We start from the raw sequence: 25,386 nt of genomic DNA, 5'->3' as shown, positions 1-25,386 counted from the left end.
AACCTCTGTCTGACATGGACACCACCCAAGATGAGTCCAGTTTGACTTACGTAGTCTGATTAAGAGCTTCATCCAGAGGAAACGAGGGTTTTAGAACCGATCAGTGTTTAATTTTTGGTTTAAGGCACACTTTATCAAATCATTTGTTTACAACCATTACATGTTTAGGAGAATGTAAACAGAAAACAGGGTCAATTAAGGCACATGGTGCCAGGGAGATCTGGAAATTTACAGAAGACATCTGCAAACTTCAACTGTAGTTAAAACGTTGGATCCTTTTGGGATCAAACTTAGCATTAAAATATAACCCCAGTAAAACCCCAAAAACCTTTTTAGTCCATCTTTAATTACACCTGATCAAAGTAAATTAGAATAAAGTGCTTAAGATCCGCTTGATGAAGTCTTTTTTTTTTAAATAATCCATAAAAATGTTTGTTTAGCTAAAGGTCTTGGTTTAAAAAGTTAAGATCTTAGAGTTTCAGAAATGTTCCTGTGTGTCTGTTAGCAGCCATGAAGCTCCATCCGTTCCTCTGCTGCCACCGGCAGGATGAGGTGAGAAATGCGGCTCCACAGTCCCCCGTACTTATCGATGTCCATCCTGTCAAACGACACCGGCCGGCTCTGGGACAGGAACTTCTTCTGGAGGTGGTCGTCCACCATCTCCTCCACCGCACTCAAGCTTTTTGTCCCCGGAATCTCATCTTCCTCCTCCAGCAGGACCGTGAAGATCAGAAAAATGTTCTTGTACGCGGCGTTCTCGTGATCACAGTAGCGGTAGAAGATGAGAGTGGAGCTGGGCGGCAGCTCCTCAAAGCGGTGAATGACGGCAACGGGTTGGTTTCCCTCAAACGCTCCCTGCAGCTTCCTGTCTATGTCCAGCTTGACGTGGTCGCTGTCCCGGCCGGCTGAGCCGGTGCCGTCGATGTGGAGCACAGAGGCGTTGACGGCAGCAGAGAAGGCGGAGGCCAGACTCTGAGCAAGGCAGTGCAGCGTCCTCTCCGCTCTCCATCCTGCCGTGAGGATGAGGCTTACGGGCTCGGTGGGTCTGGAGGTCTGGAGGTGCCTCTTCAGGTGAATCTTGTTTCGGTTCCAGAGCTCGGAACGCTGGCGAGGAAACCGAGACTTTACTGTTTCCATCTGTTTGAGGAAGACGTCCACCGGACGCACGTCCTCCCTCTGAGGTGGAGGTTGGTGTTGGAGGAGATGCTGCACCAAGATGGCTACAAGTACAACTACACCCACTGCTATCAAGTATTTCAGGGTCCCTGTGGAAAGAAAGAAACAATACGTTCATGTAAACTCATCCGTTTCTACTTTATGTACCATATAACACTTTTATATATATAAAGTAATGTTTGTGCCACTAAAATAATATAAAAAGTCACATTTTTAAAATCAGATTTTCCTAAACTGTAGTTTTAAAATACAATTTAGTAAGTTGCAAATGAAAAAAATCAAACTTTTGTTTGCAAAATCCTATCAGTGCGACGGCATTTAGACCCACCTTAAAAGAAAAAAATACATATATGAGAATAAAGTTGTCAGTTTTGTAAAGTAATAAAGTAAAAATGTGAATGCAATAAAGTTATAACTTTGTAAAAAAGTCAAAATTTTAGGAGTGAAGTAATTTAAATAATAGAAATAGTCAGACAATTATTTTAAAAAAAGAGTTTTCAAGAATATTTAGGAGAGTGAAGCAGTTTCAATAAGGAAGATCTTCCTCATCTTCAGGTTTGCTCAGGTTGCTGACTCATCACTCACGCGTCACTTAACTGGTCTTTACTCTGAGCCAATAGATAAAGTGCTCACTTTCCTCACAGCCAATCACAATCAAATTCCAATCAAATTTATTCCCGACATTTCGCCGGCCCCCCTCCGCCCCGGTCTCCTCGCGGTCTGGCCTTTCCCGCCATCAGCCTCTGGGGTCTGGGGTTCATCACCAACCTTCCAGATGTTTCCGGCCCACAGACTACGGACTGCTCAGGCTTCACTGTTAAAACCTTAAAGATCCCTTCTTATTGAAATAAAGTTGCACACGTTTGAGGTAAAAAAAATAAATTAAAAAAAGCAGCAGTTTGAGAGAAGAAAGCTGTAAATTTATGAGGAAAAAAGCAGCAGGTCCTGATTTTTGGTAACTAAAATCTTTTTTAAATGTTCAAACACTCCATGTTTAGTTTATGCTGCAGACAATTCAGAGAAACACAAAACACACACTGCTCCAGAATTTCACTGAATCTGATTTAGTTTTTTTTGTAAATGTACAAATTTATTTTTATGATGTTACAGCTTTTTTTCCAATAAGGTAGGACTTTGTCCTTGTAAAGTTACAACTTTTTACATTTATATTCATGATTTTACTCTTGTAAATTTTGGGGATTATTTTACAACCTAATTCTTTCACATATCGATATATATATATATTTAATTATGATATGTTGGCTGATTTAGAAAGTCTTTCAACATTTTTGACTTGTGTTGTTTATGTGTCACTGGAATAAATTTCAGGATCTGTTGATCTTGTGTTTATAAAGAGTGTTTTATTTTGAAAGGAACTCATTTGTACCTATGTCAAAAGAAAAAAATCTACATCATATGTAGAAAAAAAAAATATTTTCTCTTTTTATTTCAATGTTATATTTATGAAAGAATCTATAGTTGGTGATAATGGTGGTAATAGAAAGAATAACATCAATCCAAAGCAGTGTTTTGTTTTGTTTTGTGGGAGCGATTCTGCAAACTAACATTCACATTTTTTTCCTTTACAAATTAAAAAGTTCTCTTTTCAACTGAACATTTTGTTTACAACTGTTCTCATTTTAGTGGCATAAATATAACTAATAATAACAAGAAAAAAAAAGTAATTTAATGGCAAATACCAGTAATTTTTTGGTTTACAGGGATTTTCTTGAATGTTTTTTATAAATAAAACAAATATGCTCCTGAAGGGGCTCATACTGTGAAATCAACCAAGACCATAAAATATTTCTAAACACAGGTCTCTGGTTTTCTGCATTCTGGTTGTCTTGACTTGAAGCTGCATTTGTAAATCAAACACAGACGGATAAAAGTTTAACAAAAGAGGAATTAAAAAGAATGAAAGAATCGTTTATCCGTCTAATGTGCTGCCGAATGCCGTTCACAGATTTACCTCTTTCTGGTTTTGTCTCCGGAAAGGGTTTGTCCACCGGATCATCATCACCCTCGTTGGATTCCTTTGGAGAGGTCACTTCTGTTGCTTCTTCATCGCCGTTTTCTGGTGAAACATGAAGAATATTATTTCTGCAAAGGTATGTCAAACTCATTCAAATGAATTCTCCTGTCTGAAAAAACACACACTGATAACGACATGATATTTAACAGAGCTTTTGTTTTTGTCATGGCAAAAAAGAGAAACGCTTTCATACGAAACAGGATGTTACAGAAAAGAAAACACAGAATAAATGAATATGTTTTAAACTAGAAAACAACAAAAAAGAACATTTAAAAACAGATCAAAAAAGTCATAGTAGAGGTAAAAGTCAAGAACAATGATGAAGGGTAACGCTCACCAGAGCCTTCCTCAGTTTTCTCCAGCGGCTCCTCAGTTTTCTCCTTCAGACGATCTCCACAACCTCCATGATCCGTCTCACAGTGGTTGATCTCTTCTTTGTTTTCTGCTGAAGATACGTCTGTTTCTGCTGACTCTGGTACCAGAAAGGAGAGTTTAGGCTAAGCTAATTCAGAGTGATAGAAACTTTTGTTTTTGTTTTATTTTATACAAAGCCATCGGCCTTTCTTAATCGTTTACCTTTACCCGCCGGTGCCACGTCCACACCCGTCGTCTCGTTCTCCTCTGTGTTTGCAGGTGAAGGTGATGAAGCTGTATCTGAGTAGTTGAGATAAAAAGAACACAGGCTTTGATAAGTACATTTCTATAGAAGTACACACGTCTCTGTGGAGCTCGGTGAGCGGTTATGTTTAGGTTCAAATGTACCCTCTGGTTGCTGCTCTTCATCAGGAATAGGGTCCACCGGTTCACCACCTTCACCCGGCAGGCTTTCTCCATCCTTCAGATCTGTTAGACATGACATTTCAGTTAGAACAGTTCTAAAGCAACGAGCTGCTTCACTAACAAACTGCCCTGGGGAGGCATTTATCTGCACTTTCTGGTTTAATTTGAAATTTGACAGTAACATTTTATAAACAGGAAGCCCAACTTTTGATTACTTTCTGTTTGCCGTGTAGCACTTTAAGGTAATTTTGTGTCATTTAAGGGCTTTATGGTCCCAATCCGATCATCGTATGATCTAATTTCAAAGCCTTCCTGGTGGTCTTTTAGTTATGATGATGCTGGCAAAAAATCAAGAAACCTGTGTCGATTTCTAGGACATAGTTTCTGCAGAGCGGCAGGAGTTCACCTGAAATTCGCCTCTGAGTTGTGGGCGGGACTGTTGGCGTGGAACCACCCCGTCCCCCTTCTCCTCGCCCTTGCTGAGAGCTCAGAGCTGGCTCAGCCAGTGTATTTTCTATGTCACAAATACAAATGAAGAAATACTCAGAAATGTGGTTTTAAGCTAAATTTTCTTTAAATGTGTCCTCCATCATCAGAAAAATGCCACAAGCACATGTGAAAAAAAACAAAAAAACTATTTTCATCAGCGAGTCTTCAAACTCAGGAGGAGAAGAGAACAAGTGAGGTTTCAGCTTGGTGTAAAGACTTTTGTTTTTGACTGATTTCGGAATAAAACTCAGTTTTTGAGTTGAGTTTATTTTTTATAAACGTCTTGATTGACAGGTGTTGTGATACCTTCATTGTGCTGACAGGTGCCATTCAAGTCCTCTCGCTGTGGTTTCTCTGCCATGTCTTGGGGTGGGCACGCTTCAGTCTTAATGCTTCCCCAGGCTGTTTAAAGACATGGATGAAAGGCAATACACCTGGATTAGCCCAGAGTCACCTGAGTGTTTAAGGAGGTTTGGCATTTAAGGATTCAAATTCACCCAGAAGTAGAAAAAGTGCAAATCTATCCAGTCGTTTAAACTAAAACGATGCCATAAGTCTCTATTTAAAGCTGTATATAGTTATAATACTCTTAACTTCTAATTAGATTTATGCATATTTAAGCATTCCAATTGCAGAACATTTATCCCATTTAAAAGTATTATTATAATATCATTAATAAATATTGTCAAATAACAACACCAGGCTTAGTAAAGTAACAGAAAGGTTTTTCTCCATTGTTGCTTGTTTTATTAGCAAACTTTAAAAAACATTTCATTTTCGCTGAATTTTTAGTTTTTGGCTGTTTTGTAATAAACAAAACAAATAACCAGAACAACACACAAAAATTGAGGTCGTGTCTGACTTTGCTGAAAGAATTACCGGTACTTATTATACAGATCAAAATGGACAAAAATTCAAAAATGCCAAAACATAACCTTTACTGTATGTTTCTGTATAACTGAATTAGCTGTTAGCTACTAGAAGCATAAAAGGTTCACACATTTGATGGAATTGCGACGAGAGTCAAAAAGCGACGACAGTAAATAAACCGAAGATACTAGTTATCTAGCATTAATATGCTAGTTAACTAACAACCCATATGATAGTAGTTAAAAAACTGGGCTAACAAGCTAATATTAGCTAATATTTTTTAGATATTATTTCTACCTTATTTATGCGTTTGGTATTAGTTTAAAGGTGGTTAATGTGTAATAAGTGGTAATGGAAAGAATAACATAAATCTAAAACATTGTTGTTGTTTATTGTGGGAGCGATTCTGCAAACAAGATTTATATATTTTTCATTTACAACTTAAAAAGTTATTGTTCATCCTGAACATTTTGTTTACAATTAAGAATATTTTTAATGTCAAAACTGTGCCTTTTGTTCTCATTTTAGTGGCATAAATATAACTTCATATTATAACGAAAAAAAATGTAATTTAATGGCAAATCACAGCAATGTCTCAGATTTTTGTTTTCAGGGATTTTCTTGAATATTTTTTAAAAATAAAAAAATATTCTGGTGAATGAACACCCGTGAGGGCTCATACTGTGAAATCAACCAAGACCATAAAATATTTCCAAACACTTAAGCCTAAAATCAATTGTGAATCACATGAGGAGCCAATCAAACAGCTGAAATGTCAATGTGCTGGCGAAAAGAGAGAAAATGGGCGGAGTCTGGCAGTTTTTCAACAAAGTGAGGTTTCAGCTTGGTGTAAAGACTTTTGTTTTTGACTGATTTTGGACTAAAACTCAGTTTTTGAGTTGATTTTTTTTTATAAACGTCTTGATTGACAGGTGTTGTGATACCTTCATTGTGCTGACAGGTGCCATTCAATTCCTCTTGCTGTGGTTTCTCTGCCATGTCTTGGGGTGGGCACGCCTCACTCATAATGCTATCCCAGGCTGTAAAAGACATGGATGAAAGGTTGCATACCTGGATTAGCCCAGAGTCACCTGAGCGTTTATCCCTTGTGCTATCCAAGGCACTTTTACATTGGGAGTTGAGTCATCTGGACTCCACAAGACAGTGCGCTAAACTTTTTTTCTTCAATGATTGGTGATCTTTACTCCATGGATTACATGAAATCCTCTTCAGCTTTATCCACCTTTGTCATGGTAGTCATGGGAGAACACGTCAATGTAAGAATTGGGTCATCTGGACCCCATAGAACAGGGGTTACGGTTTGGCATTTAAGGATTCAAATTCACCCAGAAGTAGAAAAAGTGCAAATCTATCCAGTCATTCACTAAAACGATGCCATAATTCTTTATTTAAGGCTGTATATAATTATAATACTCGTGATTTACTAACTTCTAATTAGAGTTATGTATATTTAACCAGTCCATTGCAGAATATTGATCAAAAGTATTATTATAATATTATTAATAAATATTATCAAATAACAACACCAGGCTTAGTTAGTAAAGTAACAGAAAGGTTTTTCTCCATTGTTGCTAGTTTATTATTAGCAAACTTTAAAAAAAATGTTTGCTGAATTTTTTGTTTTTCGCAACAAATACAAATACGCAAAACAAAAAACACACAAAAATCGAGGTTTGAAGCAATTCGTGGGGAAATGTCTGACTTTGGTAAAAGACTTATTAACAGATACAAATGAACAAAATGCCAAAACATAACCGTACTGATTTCGATGAATGTTTCTATCCCGGCTTAAAGCCTTACGTAAAACTGAATAATTAGCTGTTAGCTACTAGAAGCATAAAAGCAAAGGTTCACACATTTGATGGAATTGCGACGAGAGTCAAAAAGCGACGATAAATTAATCGAAGATATTAGTTAACTAGCAGTAATACGCTAGTTAACTACCAACCCATCATATGCTAGTAGTAGTAGTAGTATTTACCATAAGAACTGGGCTGACAACACGCTGACGCTAGCTATTATTTTTGAGTTATTGTGTCTAAGTAATTTACGCGTTTGGTATTAGTTTAAACGTGGTTAATGCTGGTAACCAGCGGTCACCAGCGCTTACCGGAGATTACATATCCGTAGCCTTGTTGTTTTCCGTGTTTCAACAGTGAACTTTAGCTCTGCAGGGAAACTAATTCGTGGACGGAACCTTCGACCGATGTATTGTTTCCGGTACGCACACGCAAGTTCTTCCGGGTTTCAACGATGTTCATCCAGTAAATGTTTCCCCAACATGAAACCGGGAAGTCGGTTCCTTGAGGAGCTTTGTGGATAAGATGCGCCGTGGTTCTGTTTAATTGATGCATTTGTCGGTGTTCGGTCTGTTTAGGATCAGAAATGGATTCCAGTTTGTCCAAAAGTCAGGATCAAGTCCACCCGAGACGATCTAAAAGACTAAAACCAGAGAAAGGTGAGAAAACTGAACGACAACTAGTACTAGCTAAGCTAAGTTTACTGTTGCAGCACTGACTGTAGACTGTAGAGGTTATAGATTATTTATTAAACTGATATGCATGTTTACATATTCAATTTCTACATTTTTTATGTCTACGTTTTCGTATAATTGGTGCATTTTTAGCTTTTAAATTTGACAAAACAAAGCAAAGCAAAACAAAAAGTACTCAAAAACTAACAGACCGGATCAGGGTTTTGCTTTCACTAAGTGGCTTAATTATTATTTTTTGTTTTTAAGACTGCCACTCTTTCCCCCTAAAAATATCATTTCCTCACATTAGCATCGATTTTACATTTTATTTACTTGTCACTTAATGTTTCATTACGTGACAAATGTTCTGTACTTTGCATCTTTGCATTATTGATCTATGAAAAGAGTTTTTATAAATAAAGCTTGCTTTGATTTGACATTCCTCCTTTTTAGGGTAACTTTCAATTATTATCCTTTTCAATATTATTTTTTTTTACCTCAAATGTTTCCCTTCTTGGCTGTCAAGCACGGTAGTGGAAGTGTGATTATGTGGGTTGCTTCCTCTACCATATGACTGAGCACTTTAGAGTGATTGATTCTATTTTTTTGTGTACACTGACCACATGGCTGTTTGTCTTTCTAAAAGCGTTGGATTAATCATGTTTTTTTTATTCTTTATCTAAAGCAGATCGTTGGACCACAGTGTCCTTCTTCTTTCTCTTTCGGCTTTTCCCATCAGGGGTCGCCACAGCGAATCATCCTTTTCCACCTCACTCTATCATGGACATCTTCTACCCTAACATTAGCCAACTTCATGTCCTCTGTTAAGACATCCATGTATCTCCTCTTTGGCCGTCCTCTTGCCCTCCGGCCAGGCAGCTCCATCTCCAACATCCTTCTACCAATATATCCACTATCCCTCCTCTGAACATGTCCAAACCATCTCAGTCTGGCTTCTCTGACTTTGTCGCTAACACAAGCAACATGAGCCGTCCCTCTGATGTACTCGTTCCTTATCCTGTCTAACCTGGTCACTCCTAAGGAGAACCTCAACATCTTCATCTCCGCTACCTCCATCTCAGCCTCTTGTCTCTGTCTCACTGCTACCGTCTCTAACCCATAGAGCAGAGCTGGTCTCACCACTGTCTTGTACACCTTTCCTTTGAGTCTTGCTGGCACTCTTCTGTCACACAACACTCCTGACACTTTCCTCCAACCGCTCCAACCTGCCTGCACTCGCCTCTTCACCTCTTTTCCACACTCCCCATCACACTGAACTGTTGACCCCAAGTACTTAAACTCCTGCACCTTCTTCACCTCAGTCCCCTGTAACCTAACGCTTCTACCTTGATCCCTCTCGTTCAGACACATGTATTCTGTCTTACTACGACTGACCTTCATACCTCTTCTTTCCAGAGCAAACCTCCACCTCTCTAGCTGTTCCTCCACCTGCTCTCTACTCTCACTGCAAATTACAATGTCATCCGCAAACATCATTGTCCAGGGAGATTCCTGTCTTACCTCGTCTGTCAGCCTGTCCATCAGCATAGCAAACAAAAAAGGACTCAAAGCTGATCCTTGGTGTAGTCCCATCTCCACCTTGAACTCCTCTGTCTGACCTACAGCACATCTCACCACCGTCATACTTCTCTCATACATGTCCTGAACTACTCTGACATACTTCTCTGCCACTCCAGACGACCTCATACAGTACCACAGCTCCTCCCTCGGCACCCTGTCATACGCCTTCTCTAAATCTACGAACACACAATGCAGCTCCTTCTGACCTTCTCTGTACTTTTCCATCAACATTCTCAAAGCAAAAATGGCATCAGTGGTGCTCTTACGGGGCATGAAACCATACTGCTGCTCACAGATCTCCACCTTCTTCCTAAGCCTGGCTTCCACTACTCTTTCCCACAGCTTCATTGTGTGGCTCATCAACTTTATTCCTCTATAGTTGCTGCAGTTCTGCATGTCACCCTTGTTCTTAAAGATCGGGACCAGAACGCTTCTCCTCCATTCCTCAGGCATCTTCTCACTCTCAGTGTCCAAAAATAAAATTCTCACTGAATGCTCAGATGTTTAAAAAGTGATGAAATGTGAGACAAAGTCAATTTTAAAGGCTTCACAAAGATTAAGCTGATAAAATAAGTAAATAAAAACGGTTACTACCAGCATAAATGTGATTATAAAGAGCAATTGTCAGTATTATCTGACAAGCTTCTCTTTTAAAAAGAAGATATAAGGAGCAGATTAAAATTACGAAATAGGCTTTATGTGGCTGAGCCTCTTTAGAATCAGCTGAAAACATACAAGCCATTTTCCAAACACCTTAATGTTTGAGGTCTGTTAGAGCATCATTTTTGCTGGAGGAGGTGGGCTCTCACTATTGAGATTTAAAGTTTTAACAAAACTATTTTCCTTCTTTTTTGACTTTTTCTCTCTCTCTAGATGTGAGTTATGAAGCAACTCCTAGAGGTCCTCTGAAGCGAACCAAAAGAAAGTTTGACCAATGTTCCTCCACCAAAGTGGTCAATGGTGATGGAGATTTGGAAAACGGTTTGGAAGATGATGGTGCAGTTTTCTGTCCTGATTAGTAAAATGTCCTTGACTTTGCTTTTGCTTTGGACTCTGTACTGAGATGTTGTTGTTTTTTTTACAGAGTCCCCCAGCAAGCAGCGCCGGCAGGATGCTGTGGGAGCAGATGGAGATGAAGTCAAAGATATTGAGATGGATAAGCAGGAGTCAGATGAAGAAATGGAGAAAATGGAGGACCAGGAAACAAAAAGTGTTGAGGAGTCCAAACATGTCCAAAACCTAAACGTTCCTAAAACAATCAAAGGTAAACATTTCTTCTTCTACAGAAAATTCTCAGACGACAGTTCGATGTTAAATGTTGTTTATTTTTAACCTCAAAACAATATTACGTTATGTCACTTAAACATCTAAATTAAATTTGATCAAATCTTCTGCTCGATCTTCCATATTTGAGGTTGAGATGATCTAAAAATGCAAAATGTGATAAAAGATCTTAAAAATTGGAAGAAAAATGAATCTGAAACCAGCTTCTAATTTATTTTCTGTTTTCTTTTTGCAGCTGTCAAATGTACAGCAAAGGAATCTGTTTTTCAATTTGCACAATAACGTCTATTAATGACAATGACACAGTGGTTAGCGCTTCAATAAGGCCCTGGTTATTTTGGAGTTTGCAGGTTCTCCTCATGCGTTAGTTGGTTTTCTCGCCGCGCTCTGGTTTCCCCCTGCAGTCCTAAAACAGGCTTCATAGGTTAAGTGGTTTCTCTAAGTCCAAACTGTGTCCAAACTTTTTGCAGGGGGGGCCAGATTTGGTGAGGTGAAAATCATTTGACCTGCATTCTTTGATCTATTGTTATAACATGAAATGAACTTTTAATTTTCATTTTTTTAAATAGTAAAAAATAATTTAATCTAAATGCATTTTTATCAAAATTACTGTCATTTTCTCACAGCGTTCATTCTCAGTTAGCTTGTCGTAGTTAGCATGTCTTGTCTGGCAGTCTCTCTTGAGACTGAACTCTTTGAAAACTGGCATATCATGCAGACACATCATATTTACTAAAAAAAAAAGCTCCATTTCCACTTGTCCTGGAAACAGTTTCCCTCATTATTAACTTTTTTTTAAATTTACAGATTGGCATTTTAGAAATGAGCTAGAGAGGGTCACAGAAGGGTCACATGACGATGTTGCCACGGGTTTACGACGGCTTAAAACGAGATTTAGCCAATCACAATCAAGAAATCTTACACAGTTTTTATAAAAAGTACATGGGGTCGCTTATCATTGATTTTATGACAGGAGCCGGCAGAAATTTGAACGTAGGCCACCAGTGGAGGTTCTACCCCGAATTACTGCCCAGGCTCTCTACTGTCCAAATCACAGTTCCCTTCAAAATGCAGTATGTTGCCTAGTGCCTCGCATCGCTCCGTCAGCTCCTCATCTGCAATATAGGCCTTATAAAAAACATTTATGAATTGGAAATTTAAATTGTCAGGCTCTGTATCAATCTCTACTTCAGAGAAAAAGAATTAGCTCATGTTTGCTGTCCTCAATCCTTTGATTGGTACATTTTTTTAGTTATGACCTGTTAAATTATGTTTTGTCACTATAGAGTTGTAGTAAATGGTAAATATTCATCTTTAAAACTACCTACAGATTTATTAAAATTCTATTGACTGATAATATAACCCAACATTTGTAAATAAATAACAAATGAACTTCAAACATGTAGGCTCAAAATTAACCCCTAAATCCCCAGTTAACTGGTAAAAAAACATTGTGAAAACGTTTAGGCTGCCACAAATGATTATTAAAGTAATGGCCAACCTGAAGTTATTTGCTCCATTAGCATGTTATGGCAGCAGCAGCAGCATGCTACCATCATAGCTCATTTAACATTTATGAACCAATTACATAACAACAAAACAGAACAAAACCTTTGTGTTACAGCAGAGCAGACACACGAATCATAACCAATGTTACAAGTTATGGCAGAGCAAACGTTTAAGAATAAAATCTTAAAAATGACGTCATTTGCAACATTTAGGTCCACTTCAGTTTTGGTCATCGACCCAAAAACAGTTTTCCTCAGCAACGTTGTTGTTGCAGGGCCAGGTAGCATCAGAAAACGTGCATCTAGCTGTGAGGACATACCCTTCTGTATCTCTTTTCTCCTCTTCTTCTTTTCTTTTCCGTCTAAATTAGGCACCAGATGGCTTTGACCTTTTTTGTCCATATTTCAGATGTTTTTGGCATTTAGCATAAATGTCCTCATGAAGGCATCAAGTTCGTCGACTAAACCAACTGTCACCTTAGTGACAGCATTGTTTTGTGTTCACATTTTTTATTTGGGCATTTCATGCAAAAATAACCCCAAAAAGCTTTTTTATACCTTTATCAAAATTTAGGTTATAGAACGTCACCGTATGACTGACTTTTAAAAAAAGTTTTATAAAGTAGATTCTGACCACCTAATTTGGAAGCGACCCACAGCTGAACTGACACCCCCCCCCCCCCCCCCCCCTCGTTACACATTTCCAGCAGGAGCGCGTGCAGCTGCAGCCAGGGGCACCAATTCTCTACATGGCGGCGCAGTCACAGTTTTTATTTTTATTACAAGCGCCCCCTTCATTTTCCGCCCTGGGCAATTGCCCTTATTGCCCGTGCCTAAAACCGATACCGTAGGCCACATTTGGCCCGCGTCCCAGACTTTGGACATGCATGTGTATGGGTGATTGTCCTGCGACAGACTGGTAACCTGCCCAGGTTGAACCCCACCTTCGCCCAACAGCAGCCGGGACGGGCTCCGATAACCCCGTGACCCCCCAGCGGGTTAAGAAGATGGAGGGATGGAACTTCTGTTACAAGGTGATGTATTTAAAAATGTTTCCGTTTTTTACAGGTACCAGTGGTGGTAGGATTTTATATCCGCATGTAGAGCTTGGTCGGCGCTGCAGACCGGGTCACATCCCAGAAGAAAATTCCATCCCTTTGAACTTGAAGGAGGAGACATTCAGCAAAACAAAAAACAAAAGTATTTGCTTTAAATCAAACCTCAGTCAGCATCTAAACTGCTTCTTTCTGGAGGACAGTATTAACTCTGTATTTTCTTTTTCCTCCTTTAAACCGGCTGCAGCAGCACCTGCCCCCCCCACTAAATCCCCCGCACAGGTCCCGGCATCAGACGTCCGATGGGCCGTGAAGGTCTCCAGCATGGAGGAGTACAAGAGAAAGATGGAGGCCAAAGCAAAGAGCTCGGGTATTGCGTTCCAGACTCTTTTTGGTGTTTTTTAGAGAAATTGCCACAGATTATTTTTAAATGTTAAAAATGAAACCTCAACTGTAGATGATCCCAGAGTCAGCCGCTGGGTCCGGCAGCCGGAGGAGGCTCACACGAAGAGGCCACAGGCCAGAAGCATTCCAACACGAGGAGGAAATGCTCCTCCTCTAAACAAAGGTATTGCTGATTCAACACAAAGTATTTGTGTGTTTTAGACGCTTTGCTATCATGTGACCACTTGGCTTTTAGAAAAGAAGAAACCCACTGTCCTTCAGGGAAGCTTTGGAGATTCCCGTCCAGGTAAACGGCTTTCTTGAAACCCTCTTTTTCGACATTCCTCATCTTTGTTTGTCTTTTATGAATTCCTCTGGTTCCTTGCAGGATTTGCGTGGTATTTGTGGCGTCTGACTTTCCTCGTGCTGCTCAGCTCTGCCGCCCTGCTGGCGTTCAACATCCTTCCTGCTCTCCGACCCACAGCGAGCGGAGGAGAACCTGGACCCACGGCTGAGAAGTTGGGGACGTTTGCCGATCAGCTGTCGCTCCTCCAGACCCGGTTTCCCAGCCAGCGGCCGGAGCTGTGGAGGATGAGTAAGATCCATTTGGAGAAGCACCTGAAAACAGGCCGGCCTTCCGAGCCCGTCAGCATGATCTTGACCGCGGGCGTCGGGGCTGAGAGGACGCTGCTCTGCCTGGCTCGGGGCTTTGCCGCCTCTTTCTCCTCCACTCTCGACGCCTCTTTTCTCCTCATTGATGGAGCGAGTAAAGCGGCCCAGAACAGCGATGCAGTGAAGCTGGACATCGACAAGCAGCTGCAAGCAGCTTTTGAGGGGGATCAACCCACCGCAGTCATTCACCGCTTTGAGCAGCTGCCCCCCGGGTCTACCATCATATTCTATCGCTACTGCGACCACGAGAACGCTGCCTACAAGCGGGCGTTCCTGCTGTTCACCGTCCTCCTGCCTCAAGACGATATCGGGCCTGAGCTGAGTCTGAAGGAGGTGGAGGAGGCGGTGCAAAACTTTGTTCAGGAGAAACTGGTGGGCTCTGGGGGCCAAACTGCCTTCGACAAAATGGATATTGACAAGTTCAGTGGGCTGTGGAGTCGCATCTCCCACCTGGTCCTGCCGGTGGTGTCTGAGCCGGCGGCAGGACAGCAGGGATGCCCCTGAAACGAAGCAGCGGTACTGAAAGGAATCGCCTCAAAGACTCCACCTCAAATGTTCCAAGGAGCTCTAAAAGTTAAGAAGCTTCTATATGGTTCAGGCTACTGCAAAGGGGTTATAGCCTATGTAAAGTTACCTTCATAAAAAGGGAAAAATAGAATTGATTTTCCTTGGAGATGTGGTTAAATGTTTACATGATTCCCTCTAAGGTTGTGTTTTATTCTTTGATCGTGTGACGGGGACTGAGCTGAACTGTTTTGACTGCTTTAACACATATAGACAAACCTGTTCCAGACCACTGGACCTTGTTGTTTTGCAGCTTGTTGCTGTGCGCTGACTGTTGGCTCTCACACCTCAAGCATCTTCATTTAATTTGAGCATATTTTTGATACGAGGCTCCATCTCATCTTTTTCTTAAGGTTCCTCTTCCTGAAGATGTATATTTGTAAAGTGGTTCTCAGGTTGGGATGCATTTTAAAAGTTTTCTGTATATATTGACAAATGAAAGCCTTGGATCTTTGAAGCACTTGAATGAAAACACTGAAGAGAATGGAAAACCTGCAGGTTATAATGAAGTGGATTCAATCTGGAAGTAAATGTGGACTGAATGTCATGAAATGTGCCTTAAAGCTAAACTGGTTTGAAACCAAAACCTGTAAATTGTTCGTAATCAATTTAATAAATCAGACAATATTTCTTTATGAGGAAAAAGTTTATTTCTCACTAATTTTTTGAAGTTTTGAAAAAATAAACCTTATATTTTACATAAAGATAGTTTATACTCTGAGTTTTTTTGTGTTTTTCAGAAGATCGAGTATAAATTGAGATGTTGTGGATTTTGTGTTTTGCAGCACTTTTCCGATTTCACTTTAAGAAACGAGGAAGTTGAAGTTCAGGAAGTCGAGGACTCAAACAGAACATTTGTTTAATGATTGATCATAATATATCAATAAATTTAACCTCAGAATAAACACAAGTGCACACTTGAAGTTTCCAAATACTCTGATCTGCTTCTACCCTGCATTCATGAGCACCATAGGATCTTAACGCTGCCTTAAATGCATAAACAATTGACCAATCCATGTCTTTTCTTATTTTTTAGGGTGAAAAGTGTTGGAACGTCGACTGTATCAGAGACCTGGACTGAGTGTGACGTCACCATTGGTAGACGTCATCAGTGAGCAGGGGTTCGAATATTTCTGAGTCACCCTTTCTATAGAAACCAAACAGAAGTGAGCCTGTTGAAAGGCCACGCCCCTACCGCTTGAAATCTGTGCAAATAAAATAACTTTTATTGAGGCATCGAATTGGTCAGTTTATAACTATAACTACAGAATAAATATAAAAAAATGAGGATTATCAAGGACTTTTAAATAGAATCAGAGCAAGAATGATTATCCTGACCAATAAAATGACTTTACTTCTCAATTGAAGCGGGTACTTACTGTTTGGAAAGCCAGGGGGGGGGGCGCTCAGTCCAGTTCTCATGTGCAGTCAGGCTTTAGGCCACATTTTCTTTGAAGTTGCAAATCAAAAATTCAGCTTTTGATTGATCTGTTTGTAAGGGTGAGCCCTGGAGCCAGACTGCATGTTCAGTAGGTGAGTCGAACTCCAGTAAATGATTTACATTATGGACACACTGATAAGAAGTCAGTTAGTTAGCGGCTTCATTGAGTTTCCTTAAAACACAGTCAGCTGATGAGCAATGACCCAGTTTTGACCGTAAGCAGGATTCAGTTCCTTGTTCTTTTTCTGTGATGTCACTGAGATGATCTGAAGTCGGTGTCACAAAAGTTTGTTTGTTTTTTCAAACAGATTAAGGTTCCTCCATAATGCCAAAGATCACGGCGATGGCGAATGCGGCAGTTCCCACGGCGAGGGTTACAGACGTGATGATCAAGGCCACTGTTGTTGCACTGAGACTCCTCTGTAGACACAAGAGAGAAAAAAACATCACTGTGCCTGAACCGGACAGTGTCCACAACACAAACAAAGCAGAAAACAACAAGAAATTCTATTGCTTTTAATTCAATGTATTTAAAAAAACTGATAATATTCCAGAAAACATCTCACCGTTCTGATCCGCCTGGTAGGTTTTGACTGATCTGCAAAAGACAAACATTAAACCACATTATCCACCCTAAAGGCAGAAATTCTGTCTAGTATTCAGGCTGAATTTCCTGCTGTAAGACGGCGACCTGTTTGCTTTCTGTCCAGAATAGTTTGTTTGAGGAAGCAGAGCACCAAATTCCAAATCTGAGTCAGTAAAATCCAAACTGAGAACGCAACCATGACTATCAGGGTCCAGGACCGGCCTCCGTTCTGACTCCTGTCGACATCCGTGGAGCGGACGACTCCAAGGAAAATGACAGCAGCTGTACGGAAAGAAAGATCAAGATTCTTCTCTGTCACATTTTTCAGAATGACCTGCTGTTGAAAACACAAGATTTCCAACAAAAAATACCTTTAAAAGGTTGACTTACAAAGCCATCTTAAAAAAACGTTTAATTCAAACTATGTAAAGGTTTTTAAAACAGACATTTTTAAATGCAGATATTAAATTATCAGCCAGAAAAAAAGCAGATTTTCTAATAATAAACTCAAACATGTTTAGTTTCACCACTAATACTTATTCATTTGATGATTTTTTTTACATGAAATAATAGAATATCTTCGTTTTTATAGCATGTTTTACAAAATAAATCAGAAATTGCTTTACAAAAGGCGGCATAAAATCAAACCAAACACAGAGAGGTTGAAAAATCCAATATTAACAAGGGGTATTAATAGTAAAACATAGTAAAACAAAGAATAAAATCAATTAAAAGCTCCTCTGAATAAAAGCGTCTTGAGCTGGACTTTAAAATACTGAACAGAGTGGATCTGATGCAGCGACAGTGGAGGGGAATTATGAGCTCCTCTAGTCCCAAAGCTGGTTTTTGGGATGTTGGTTGAAAGACCTCAAGGACTGGAAGAGTACGGGGTTAAAAGGTCATAGATCTGCGTCAGCGTTTGACCATGCAAGGCTCTAAAAAGCAAAAATACAATTTGAAAATTTATTTGAAATGCAATAAGCAACCAAAGTGAAGGAGACGACAGCGGAGTGATGTGTGTCCGTTTACGTCGCAGAGCTTTGGACGAGCTCAAGACGACTTAGGGAACGTTTTTTACAAAAATGTAAAAGGACAGTTAAAATAATCTAAATGAGAAGAAATAAAAGCAGGAATTGCCAGGTCACATCAAGATACTGTTTAATTTTGCCAGGTTCCCAAGATGATAAAAACATTTTTTTTTAATTTTCCAGATTGATAAACACAAAATTCTGGCTTTTGAAAAAAATTCTGCAAAATGTATAATTTAACAGAAAATAAATACACAAAATTCAATTCAATTCCTAATACTTTTTTGACAAAACTATCTTAAAGTGTTTTAGTTTTAGTCTCACTTAAGTATCATTTTGTTGTAGAAAAAAGGATCGTTGGACTGTTGTTGCACTTAAAATATTATATATCTGGAGAGAAAATATATAAACTGTATGTGTAAATACACATATCAAACCACTTGGGCTACAAAAACATTATTTTGGAATCTACTTTTTATTAAATGACTAAATTCCGGCGTCAAGGGGTCTGTTTTTTGAGCAAAAATTGCTCATTTTGAGACACATTGTTTCCAAAGATCAGAACAATTTACCTAAAAATAACTGTTCTAGCTCATTTTAAGCTATAATTTGCTCTTGTGTTGGCAGGAAATTAAAACTTATTTTGAGAAATCTCACCAAGACGAGTTCTACTAGTTTGATTGGCAGGATTTTTAATACCTATAACAAGGTAAAACATCATGTTTTCTAAATTTTGAATTTGTTTTGAGAAGGACTTTTTTGGCCTCTTCTTTGCAAAAATCCAGCTTCTTACTTGTGAGGATGTGGTGGAGAGCAAAACAGCCCCGTAAAACGAGTTCCCAGATCGGCTTCCTGTAAAAAAACAAACCAAACCCTCAGATCGGCAAAGAGGAATTAGAAAGAAGTGGAAATGAACTCACAGCTCATGACTGGGTCCGATGGGCATGAAAGCCGCCAGCAGCTCCACTGAAGCGAAGCAGACCAACACACTCACCAGAGCGACAGGAGCGACCTGCAAGCACATCCACCCACGACCTCCACGTGACCTTTGAGCAGATCCAAAACCCCAGACGAGGATATGGAGAGTCAACTGACACTCACCTCAAAGGGAAACACTCGGAATAAAACAAGTGACGCCACATCTGCTGCAAACACCAGCGAGCTGGTGATCAGAAGTGACATCTGCAATAGAAAAGCACATTTTAAAGCGATCTGACTTGGATTACACGTTATGTAAAGCTTCTAAAGCAAAATATCCAGGCAGCTGAGCAAACAGAAACAGACTAAAAGGCTAAATTGACAGATATTTGCCTAATTGAGACTTCTGTAGCATATGTTTTGTGATCATTTTATTATCACTTTTACTGATATATTTACTTTGTTTTTTTGCTTTTTATTTCATTTTGATTTCCAGAGCTTCCTCAGTTGCATCCTGTCCCTCTGGGTTGGCTGCTGTTCAGTCGCTGCAGCTCTAGATGGGGACCCGCTGGGTCCTCGCCGGCGAGGCGCCACCTGGCTGGCAAAGCAGCTAACCACAGAAAGGGAGGTCCCAACTATTGACATTTAAATCAATAAACTCTTTTCCGTGTGTGTTTGTGGCTGTGGGGTCTGTTTTCTAATGTTGCTTTTATATTATTTTTTTTGTTTAGGTTTTGTTTTATGTTACTGTTTAAATCAATTTAACTTGATTTGATAGATTTTTTTTTTAATTTAATTTAATTTAGTTTAGTTGGATTGGATTTGTTTACATTTAAGTCAATTTAATTTAATTTGATTTGATTTGATATTTTCCTATTTTTAGGCGACCTCTTTTTGAAGTGTATTGTAAACAAAAGTAAGGTCTTCAATTCTCCACTTACCTTAATCAAACCAAAGTTAAAGGGTTTGCTGGCGAACAAAAATGTCTGAATATTGAAAACTTCCTGCCAAAACACACAGAGGGCGAGCAATCAACCATTTCTGACAGGAACATTAAACCGCTTGCATAACATGATGTAATATGGGTAGGTTAATGTGTCTATTAAATACCATTTTTACTTCCTCCACAATGCTGTCCAAACACATCAGTAAGATGGCAACTTTCTGGGAGGCGAAGACAGGAAATCGTGGAGATATTTTATCAGTACAGAAGCAAATGAATGTCAACAAAATCTGACAGGCTGGAGTTCACCTTGGTGTGTTCACTGCTGTTTTTTGGTGTGGGTTCCCAAGTTTGAGTCACATCTGTCTTAGTGGTTGGCTCTGGGCTGCTTGGCTCTGGGCTGCTTGGCTCCATGGTCGTGGTAAATCTGGGTAAATGGACGCTGATGGGATCCCAAAAACGGTCAAATCTCTCAAGAAACGTGGCCCTGTGACACACAACGTAAGCCACGGAGTCTCACCAATTTCCTCTTTTCTTTTTGAACATGATTGTGGGTAAACTAGGAAACCTTTAGGTTTCTTGTGAACTAAACTGATGCAAAAAACGGTTACCTGAAGATGACGTCTTTCTCCTCACCCTCTGCGGTCCAGTTAACCTTCACCTGAGACTTTGCCTGATTGTTCTTTTGACTGACCGCAGTACCCTGCAGCGGGGAAACAAAAAGGATTCCTCTGACCAGACACCTTCATGCTGGATCTCATGAGGACGGAGCTGGAGGACTTGCTTACCTTCGAACCATAACAGTCCAAAAGTCGACTTATGTCAGAGTCAAGTAGTAGAAATTGACCAACAGGTGAGCTTGAAGAAATAGAACTACTGTTCTGTGCGTCCAGCATGAACCCTCTAAACCGAGTGGATCCTTCACTCCTCAGTACCACTGACAAACGACACGAAGATTTAGAGGAAATGAACAACAACTCCAGGCTCAAGCCAAAGGCAAGCATACATGTTCAAAGGCAAGCGTACCTGTAACCGGGTCACCGGGGTGCCGGCTGAATTCAAACGCGACAGCAAAGGGAGGGTTGGATGTTTCAGGACGAAATGCATCATGTTCAGGTAAAAGGGATCCACATGACTGAGGGAAAATGCCCCCTGAAAACCCATGTGCTTTCGAGATGATATTCAAACCAACCAAAATCTGCACCCACATCTGCAAAAAGCACATTCATTGACATTAACTTTGAAAAAGTTGTTTTTATTTAGTCTTAACTTTTAGTCAAAGTAGAATTTTAGTCTTTTCACCTGGCATTGAAGGTGAAAAGTTTTGTCCTACCTTTGAATTTAGGGAGCACCCCCCCATCCCCTGGACCAACCAGGTGTCTCAACGCCTTCAGTGAAGATGAGGTCCTCTCTTCTTTAGGAAAAGTAAAACAAACTGCACGAAATCCTGACAAAACAATCTCTTCTTTCTTCTAGTCACACAGTCTAGACGGAACTGTAACACTTGACTGATTAAGGAAGCTCGACGTGGGAGTTGAACCCTCCCACAATAAGAAAAAGATAACAAACCCTGAAGAAAGAGTTCATTGGTCAGTTTCATTAAGTGGTCTTTGGTGTGGTTTCTCTTGTTAAAAAAAAAAGTTCTCAAAGTTTTTTATTTCTTGTTTTCGGTTCTGCTTTTTTGTCTTTTTCAGGAGTCAGTGTTGTCCTCTCCTTAGAAAAAGCCTCACAGCGTTTTATTACTGAAAGTGACTCAATGGGACAAAGTCCAAACGCGTTTTCACTGCAGAAACAGGAAGAACACACATCAAAGATGGAAGCTGGTATTGTCTGAGCCAAATCGAGGTTTTATTTTTATAATAAACAAAGTTTGTGATATCACAGCATCTATTTCCGCAGATTTTATTCTGAGAAAGAAGAACAAAAAAAAAACATCATCTTGGTTCTTCAATTACACCAACTGTCAGTTGAGGAGAACTCGTCCCAACAAGCAGGACTGATAAATCATTCTCTGTTTGTGCCGTTAAAGTGCCTTTGGTCTCACATCACACTCTCAATTATTCATTAAGTGAAGCTTGAGGACTGACATTTTCATGCATAAAAACACGCACGATGTTTTCATGAATTCCACTGAGGGCCTCATTGGGTATTTATGGGATCGTTTCACACTTCATTATATTTGCATATGTATATAAACACACATGCATACATTCAAAACCTGACAGTTCGTCAGGAATCTTCTCTGCAGAAAACCTGTCATGTGGGACTCTTTTCCATTTATCTCAAAACTGTTGGGCTTTTCAAAAATTGTGTAACATCAAAATGAAATGAAGAACATTTGTTGCATGATCATTTTCATTGGAATAGCATTTTTTTTTTAAAAGAAACATGAAAGAAATCTAAAATTATTCAGACAAGTGGATTCAACAACAGAGGATCTGACAAAAGCAATGTTTTGGGTGCTTCTAAGATGTTTTTGTGTTATTTATTTTGATGACGGAGGACATTTAAGAGGAAAATAAAGCTCAAAAATGGATTTCTGAGTATTTCTTCGCTGTTGGGAATAAGGAACAGACGAAAAAAATGCAATTTGAAGAAAATCATATTTGTGATGTCGAAAATACGCCACAAGCTCCCTGCTCCGCTCCATTCTGATGTAATTCACATTTTGGGTGTGTTTGTTATTATCTCTTTATAGCAATATTCATTTAAAATTCTGATTTGATGTCAATTCCTATCTATCCTGCTTGAACTGTCATACAGTTTTATGTGATTAAAAAGTGTAAACAAAAGGTTTTCTGTTTCCTGTGTCTCCTAATCAGCAGTCTGTGTTCAATTACGACGCTTTTTTGTTATGGAGCCCCGAACTGTTCATAATTAAAAAATTAATATGATCTTGTGCAGTCACACAATCTACTAATGAATCTCTCATGAATATATAAAAAGATCTGATTTTTATATATTTTATATATATATTTTTTTAAATTAGCAATAATATTAAATATATTTCATTTTGCTTTAAAAACTTGTTCATTATTTTAAAGGAGCATTTTAAAATATTAATTTGTAATCATTTTGAATTTTGTTATAATTCTATGGCTTTTTTTCAGAAACTTGGATTTTAAAATACATTTTTTCCAAGCTTTAAAATAAGGAACACGTTTTTAAAGCAAAATGAAATATATTTAATAAAATGGCAAATTTAAAATCTGTGCGCTGGTTTTCACAATCTTAAGATCGTTTATATATTTATGAGAGATTTATTGGTTGATTGTGTGATTGCACAAGATTAGATTTATCAATTTTAATTACAAACAATTTGGGGCTCCAAATTTTATGTACCTATTTTAAGGTACATATTTTATGTACCTTATACTTGAAGTAATTGTTCATTCTTGGCAGGTAAACTACAGTCTGCCCATTTTTTTGTAGCAGTTCTTTTAAGTTATCCTTTTTATTTTTCTGACAAAAAAGACTCATTAAACAGCAACATAAACTCAAAAAACACGTCATTTGAAAGTGAATATTTTTAATACATAAAGTCTGTTCAGGTGTAATTTACAATAAATGGACCAAAAAATAGGTTTACATATTATCTGCTTTAGCAAATTATTTATCAATTGACCTTACAAAGGCTGTTGTTAAATCTAATTTGAGTTTATATTTTTCATTTAATCATGTAAACAGATTATTTTTATTTAAATTAAAATCTATTTTCTAACATATCTCAAACAAAGACAGTTTTACCAAAACAACGGTATTCTACAATAAGTTTCTTCTGTCAATATCCGAAGTCAAAACGAAAAAATTTGAAGCAGTTTTTAAAAAAATGATTCGATAAGAAGCACTTTCTGTTTCCACTAGAATATAGACTTTACTGTGGGAGATGTCTGTTACATTTCAGGAAGTGACGGCAAATTACAGAGACAAAAGAAGGACTTCAGTAAGTGGAAGCTTGCGTGATGAAGTTTTGGATTTTAACTTGCTGTTCTTCAACCGGACGCTCCCTCTTGAGCCCCGCCTGCAGCATTGACTTCAAATGCCTCCGAAATTTGACCCCAACAAACGCATAAAAGACCGGGTTCAGGCAGCAGTGAGAGAAGGCGATGAGCCGGCACACGAAGAATGCGTAGTCGAGGTGGTTACTTTGTTCACAGTCCTCAAACCCTAAAGAAGGAAACAAAGCTCTTAAAAAGATGACCATGTTATAGGGCATCCAGCCCACGAAGAACACCGTCACGATGCAGAACACCAACTTGACCGCTCGGCTCTTTGTGCGAGATCTCGTTCTTCTGACTTTCTGTAAGATCTGAATGTAGCAGACTGCCATCACTGCAAAGGCGAACAGGAAGAAGAGGTTTTGTTGGTAGGTAGACATGTGCTTCCACCATTCGGAGCTGTATTCACAGCCCCAAGATTCTCTATCCTTGTGGTGGATTTTGATGATGGAGGTATGGAGCAGAGAGGGCATGGCCCCACCAACGCTGATGGTCCACATCAGAAAAGACAGAAAAATCCCAGTGCTGAGTTTCGGACGGCATCGGTCAGAGAGCGTACAGACCACAACCATGTACCTGTAAATGGTCATGGCGGTCAGGCACAGGATGCTGCTGTAGAATCCAGTGTAAAAAACAAAATTTACAATCTTGCAGAGAATCTCCGGAAGCTGCCACCCCCAAACGTGGTAGTAGGCCCAGAAGGGCAGGCCTAGGGTGAAAACCAGGTCAGAGATCGCCAAGTTGAGGATGAAGATGTTGGTTAAAGATTTAAGGCTTTCATACAAAGCCAAGATCACAAGGACAAGGACGTTTCCTGTAACACTCAGTGTGATCACGACTGAGAAGAAGACAGGAGTGACAAACGATCCAAATTTAACCACCCCGCCTTTCTCACAGACTTCACTCTCATAGTCGTCATCATAGGAAAAATTGAAATCTGAAAAAAAACCATAGAAAGAAAGAAATGGTTACAGTCCTGGAAGAGGATTCCCTCTCACACGAGAAGTAAAAAGTGATTAAAAATAAACAAACGAATGAATGAGTCGATGGGAACTTACCGTTTCTTTCAGAGAGCTCAGTCGATGCAAGAGGAACCATTTTGATGAACTCGTAGGGAAACTAGAAGTTCAGTGTTTTTATATTAAATGTTTTTTTTACCTGTTCCTGCTTTATTTCCTGTTCCTGCTTTGTTTTCTGTAGGTGAGAGGGAGGATGCCACAGTACTTGAATACTATTCTAAAATACTATTATACCTGGGATTAGTTCAAAACCAACAAGAACATAAATAAACATCAGTTTAAGCAAAACTCATGTAAGGAAGATGTGTGCATGCGCAATTCTGTGTGTCTGTTAGAGAGAGAGAATTGACGGATTTATTATTATTTTTTAACATAGAAGAAATTATTGACAAAGTGCGCATTTAAAGCAAATACTGGAAAATACCTACTGGCATTTTCAAGAGGGAATTAAAGCAAATATTGTTAACAGTTTATAAGAGTGGAAAGGAGCAGCCAAACACTATATCTCACATTTCTCACACTCAGCTGAACACCTTTTCGCCACGACCAGAAAGAAGGAAC

At 39.2% G+C, this 25,386-nt stretch overlaps 4 protein-coding genes across 7 annotated transcripts; 1 reads left to right on the top strand and 3 right to left on the bottom strand.

Annotated features, from left to right (window-relative positions):
* Nucleotides 1–88: 88 nt before the first annotated feature.
* LOC101174989 (torsin-1A-interacting protein 1) lies at nt 89–7,622 on the bottom strand. Of its 3 annotated transcripts, none has more exons than XM_011474507.4 (9): nt 7,482–7,622; nt 6,295–6,390; nt 4,787–4,882; nt 4,398–4,505; nt 3,974–4,054; nt 3,788–3,865; nt 3,549–3,683; nt 3,149–3,253; nt 89–1,265 (listed from the first exon to the last, which is right to left on the bottom strand). In XM_011474507.4, the coding sequence occupies exons 2-9, from the start codon at nt 6,374–6,376 to the stop codon at nt 502–504; spliced, it is 1,449 nt and encodes a 482-aa protein (XP_011472809.1). In that variant the 5' UTR covers nt 6,377–6,390; nt 7,482–7,622; the 3' UTR covers nt 89–501. The 3 variants fall into 3 exon arrangements, with proteins under 3 accessions (XP_011472809.1, XP_078802446.1, XP_078802447.1); XM_078946320.1 differs by having other exon boundaries at nt 7,353–7,484; XM_078946321.1 differs by lacking the exon at nt 4,398–4,505.
* Nucleotides 3,164–15,596, top strand: LOC101156078 (torsin-1A-interacting protein 2). Of its 2 annotated transcripts, XM_011474504.4 has the most exons (9): nt 3,164–3,287; nt 7,749–7,829; nt 10,299–10,421; nt 10,510–10,689; nt 13,286–13,417; nt 13,520–13,642; nt 13,730–13,840; nt 13,913–13,963; nt 14,045–15,596. In XM_011474504.4, the coding sequence occupies exons 2-9, from the start codon at nt 7,757–7,759 to the stop codon at nt 14,830–14,832; spliced, it is 1,581 nt and encodes a 526-aa protein (XP_011472806.1). In that variant the 5' UTR covers nt 3,164–3,287; nt 7,749–7,756; the 3' UTR covers nt 14,833–15,596. The 2 variants fall into 2 exon arrangements, with proteins under 2 accessions (XP_011472806.1, XP_078802445.1); XM_078946319.1 differs by lacking the exon at nt 3,164–3,287 and having other exon boundaries at nt 7,626–7,829; nt 10,299–10,406.
* A 138-nt stretch (nt 15,597–15,734) lies between these two features.
* LOC101174739 (uncharacterized) lies at nt 15,735–21,547 on the bottom strand. Its single transcript, XM_011474506.4, has 13 exons — nt 21,142–21,547; nt 20,835–21,018; nt 20,597–20,745; nt 20,420–20,511; nt 20,118–20,295; nt 19,976–20,029; nt 19,807–19,869; nt 19,049–19,129; nt 18,868–18,959; nt 18,741–18,799; nt 17,025–17,201; nt 16,900–16,931; nt 15,735–16,753 (listed from the first exon to the last, which is right to left on the bottom strand). The coding sequence occupies exons 1-13, from the start codon at nt 21,166–21,168 to the stop codon at nt 16,643–16,645; spliced, it is 1,299 nt and encodes a 432-aa protein (XP_011472808.1). The 5' UTR covers nt 21,169–21,547; the 3' UTR covers nt 15,735–16,642.
* Nucleotides 21,548–23,320: 1,773 nt separating this feature from the next.
* xcr1a.1 (chemokine (C motif) receptor 1a, duplicate 1) lies at nt 23,321–24,921 on the bottom strand. The gene is made up of 2 exons (XM_011474503.4): nt 24,865–24,921; nt 23,321–24,743 (listed from the first exon to the last, which is right to left on the bottom strand). The coding sequence occupies exons 1-2, from the start codon at nt 24,902–24,904 to the stop codon at nt 23,749–23,751; spliced, it is 1,035 nt and encodes a 344-aa protein (XP_011472805.1). The 5' UTR covers nt 24,905–24,921; the 3' UTR covers nt 23,321–23,748.
* Between the last annotated feature and the right edge of the window lie 465 nt (nt 24,922–25,386).

The sequence above is a fragment of the Oryzias latipes genome, chromosome 4 (assembly GCF_053564925.1).
Source record: "Oryzias latipes strain Hd-rR chromosome 4, Olatipes_Hd-rR_3.1".
NCBI lineage: Eukaryota > Metazoa > Chordata > Actinopteri > Beloniformes > Adrianichthyidae > Oryzias > Oryzias latipes.
This window is presented reverse-complemented; position numbering and strand designations above follow the sequence as displayed.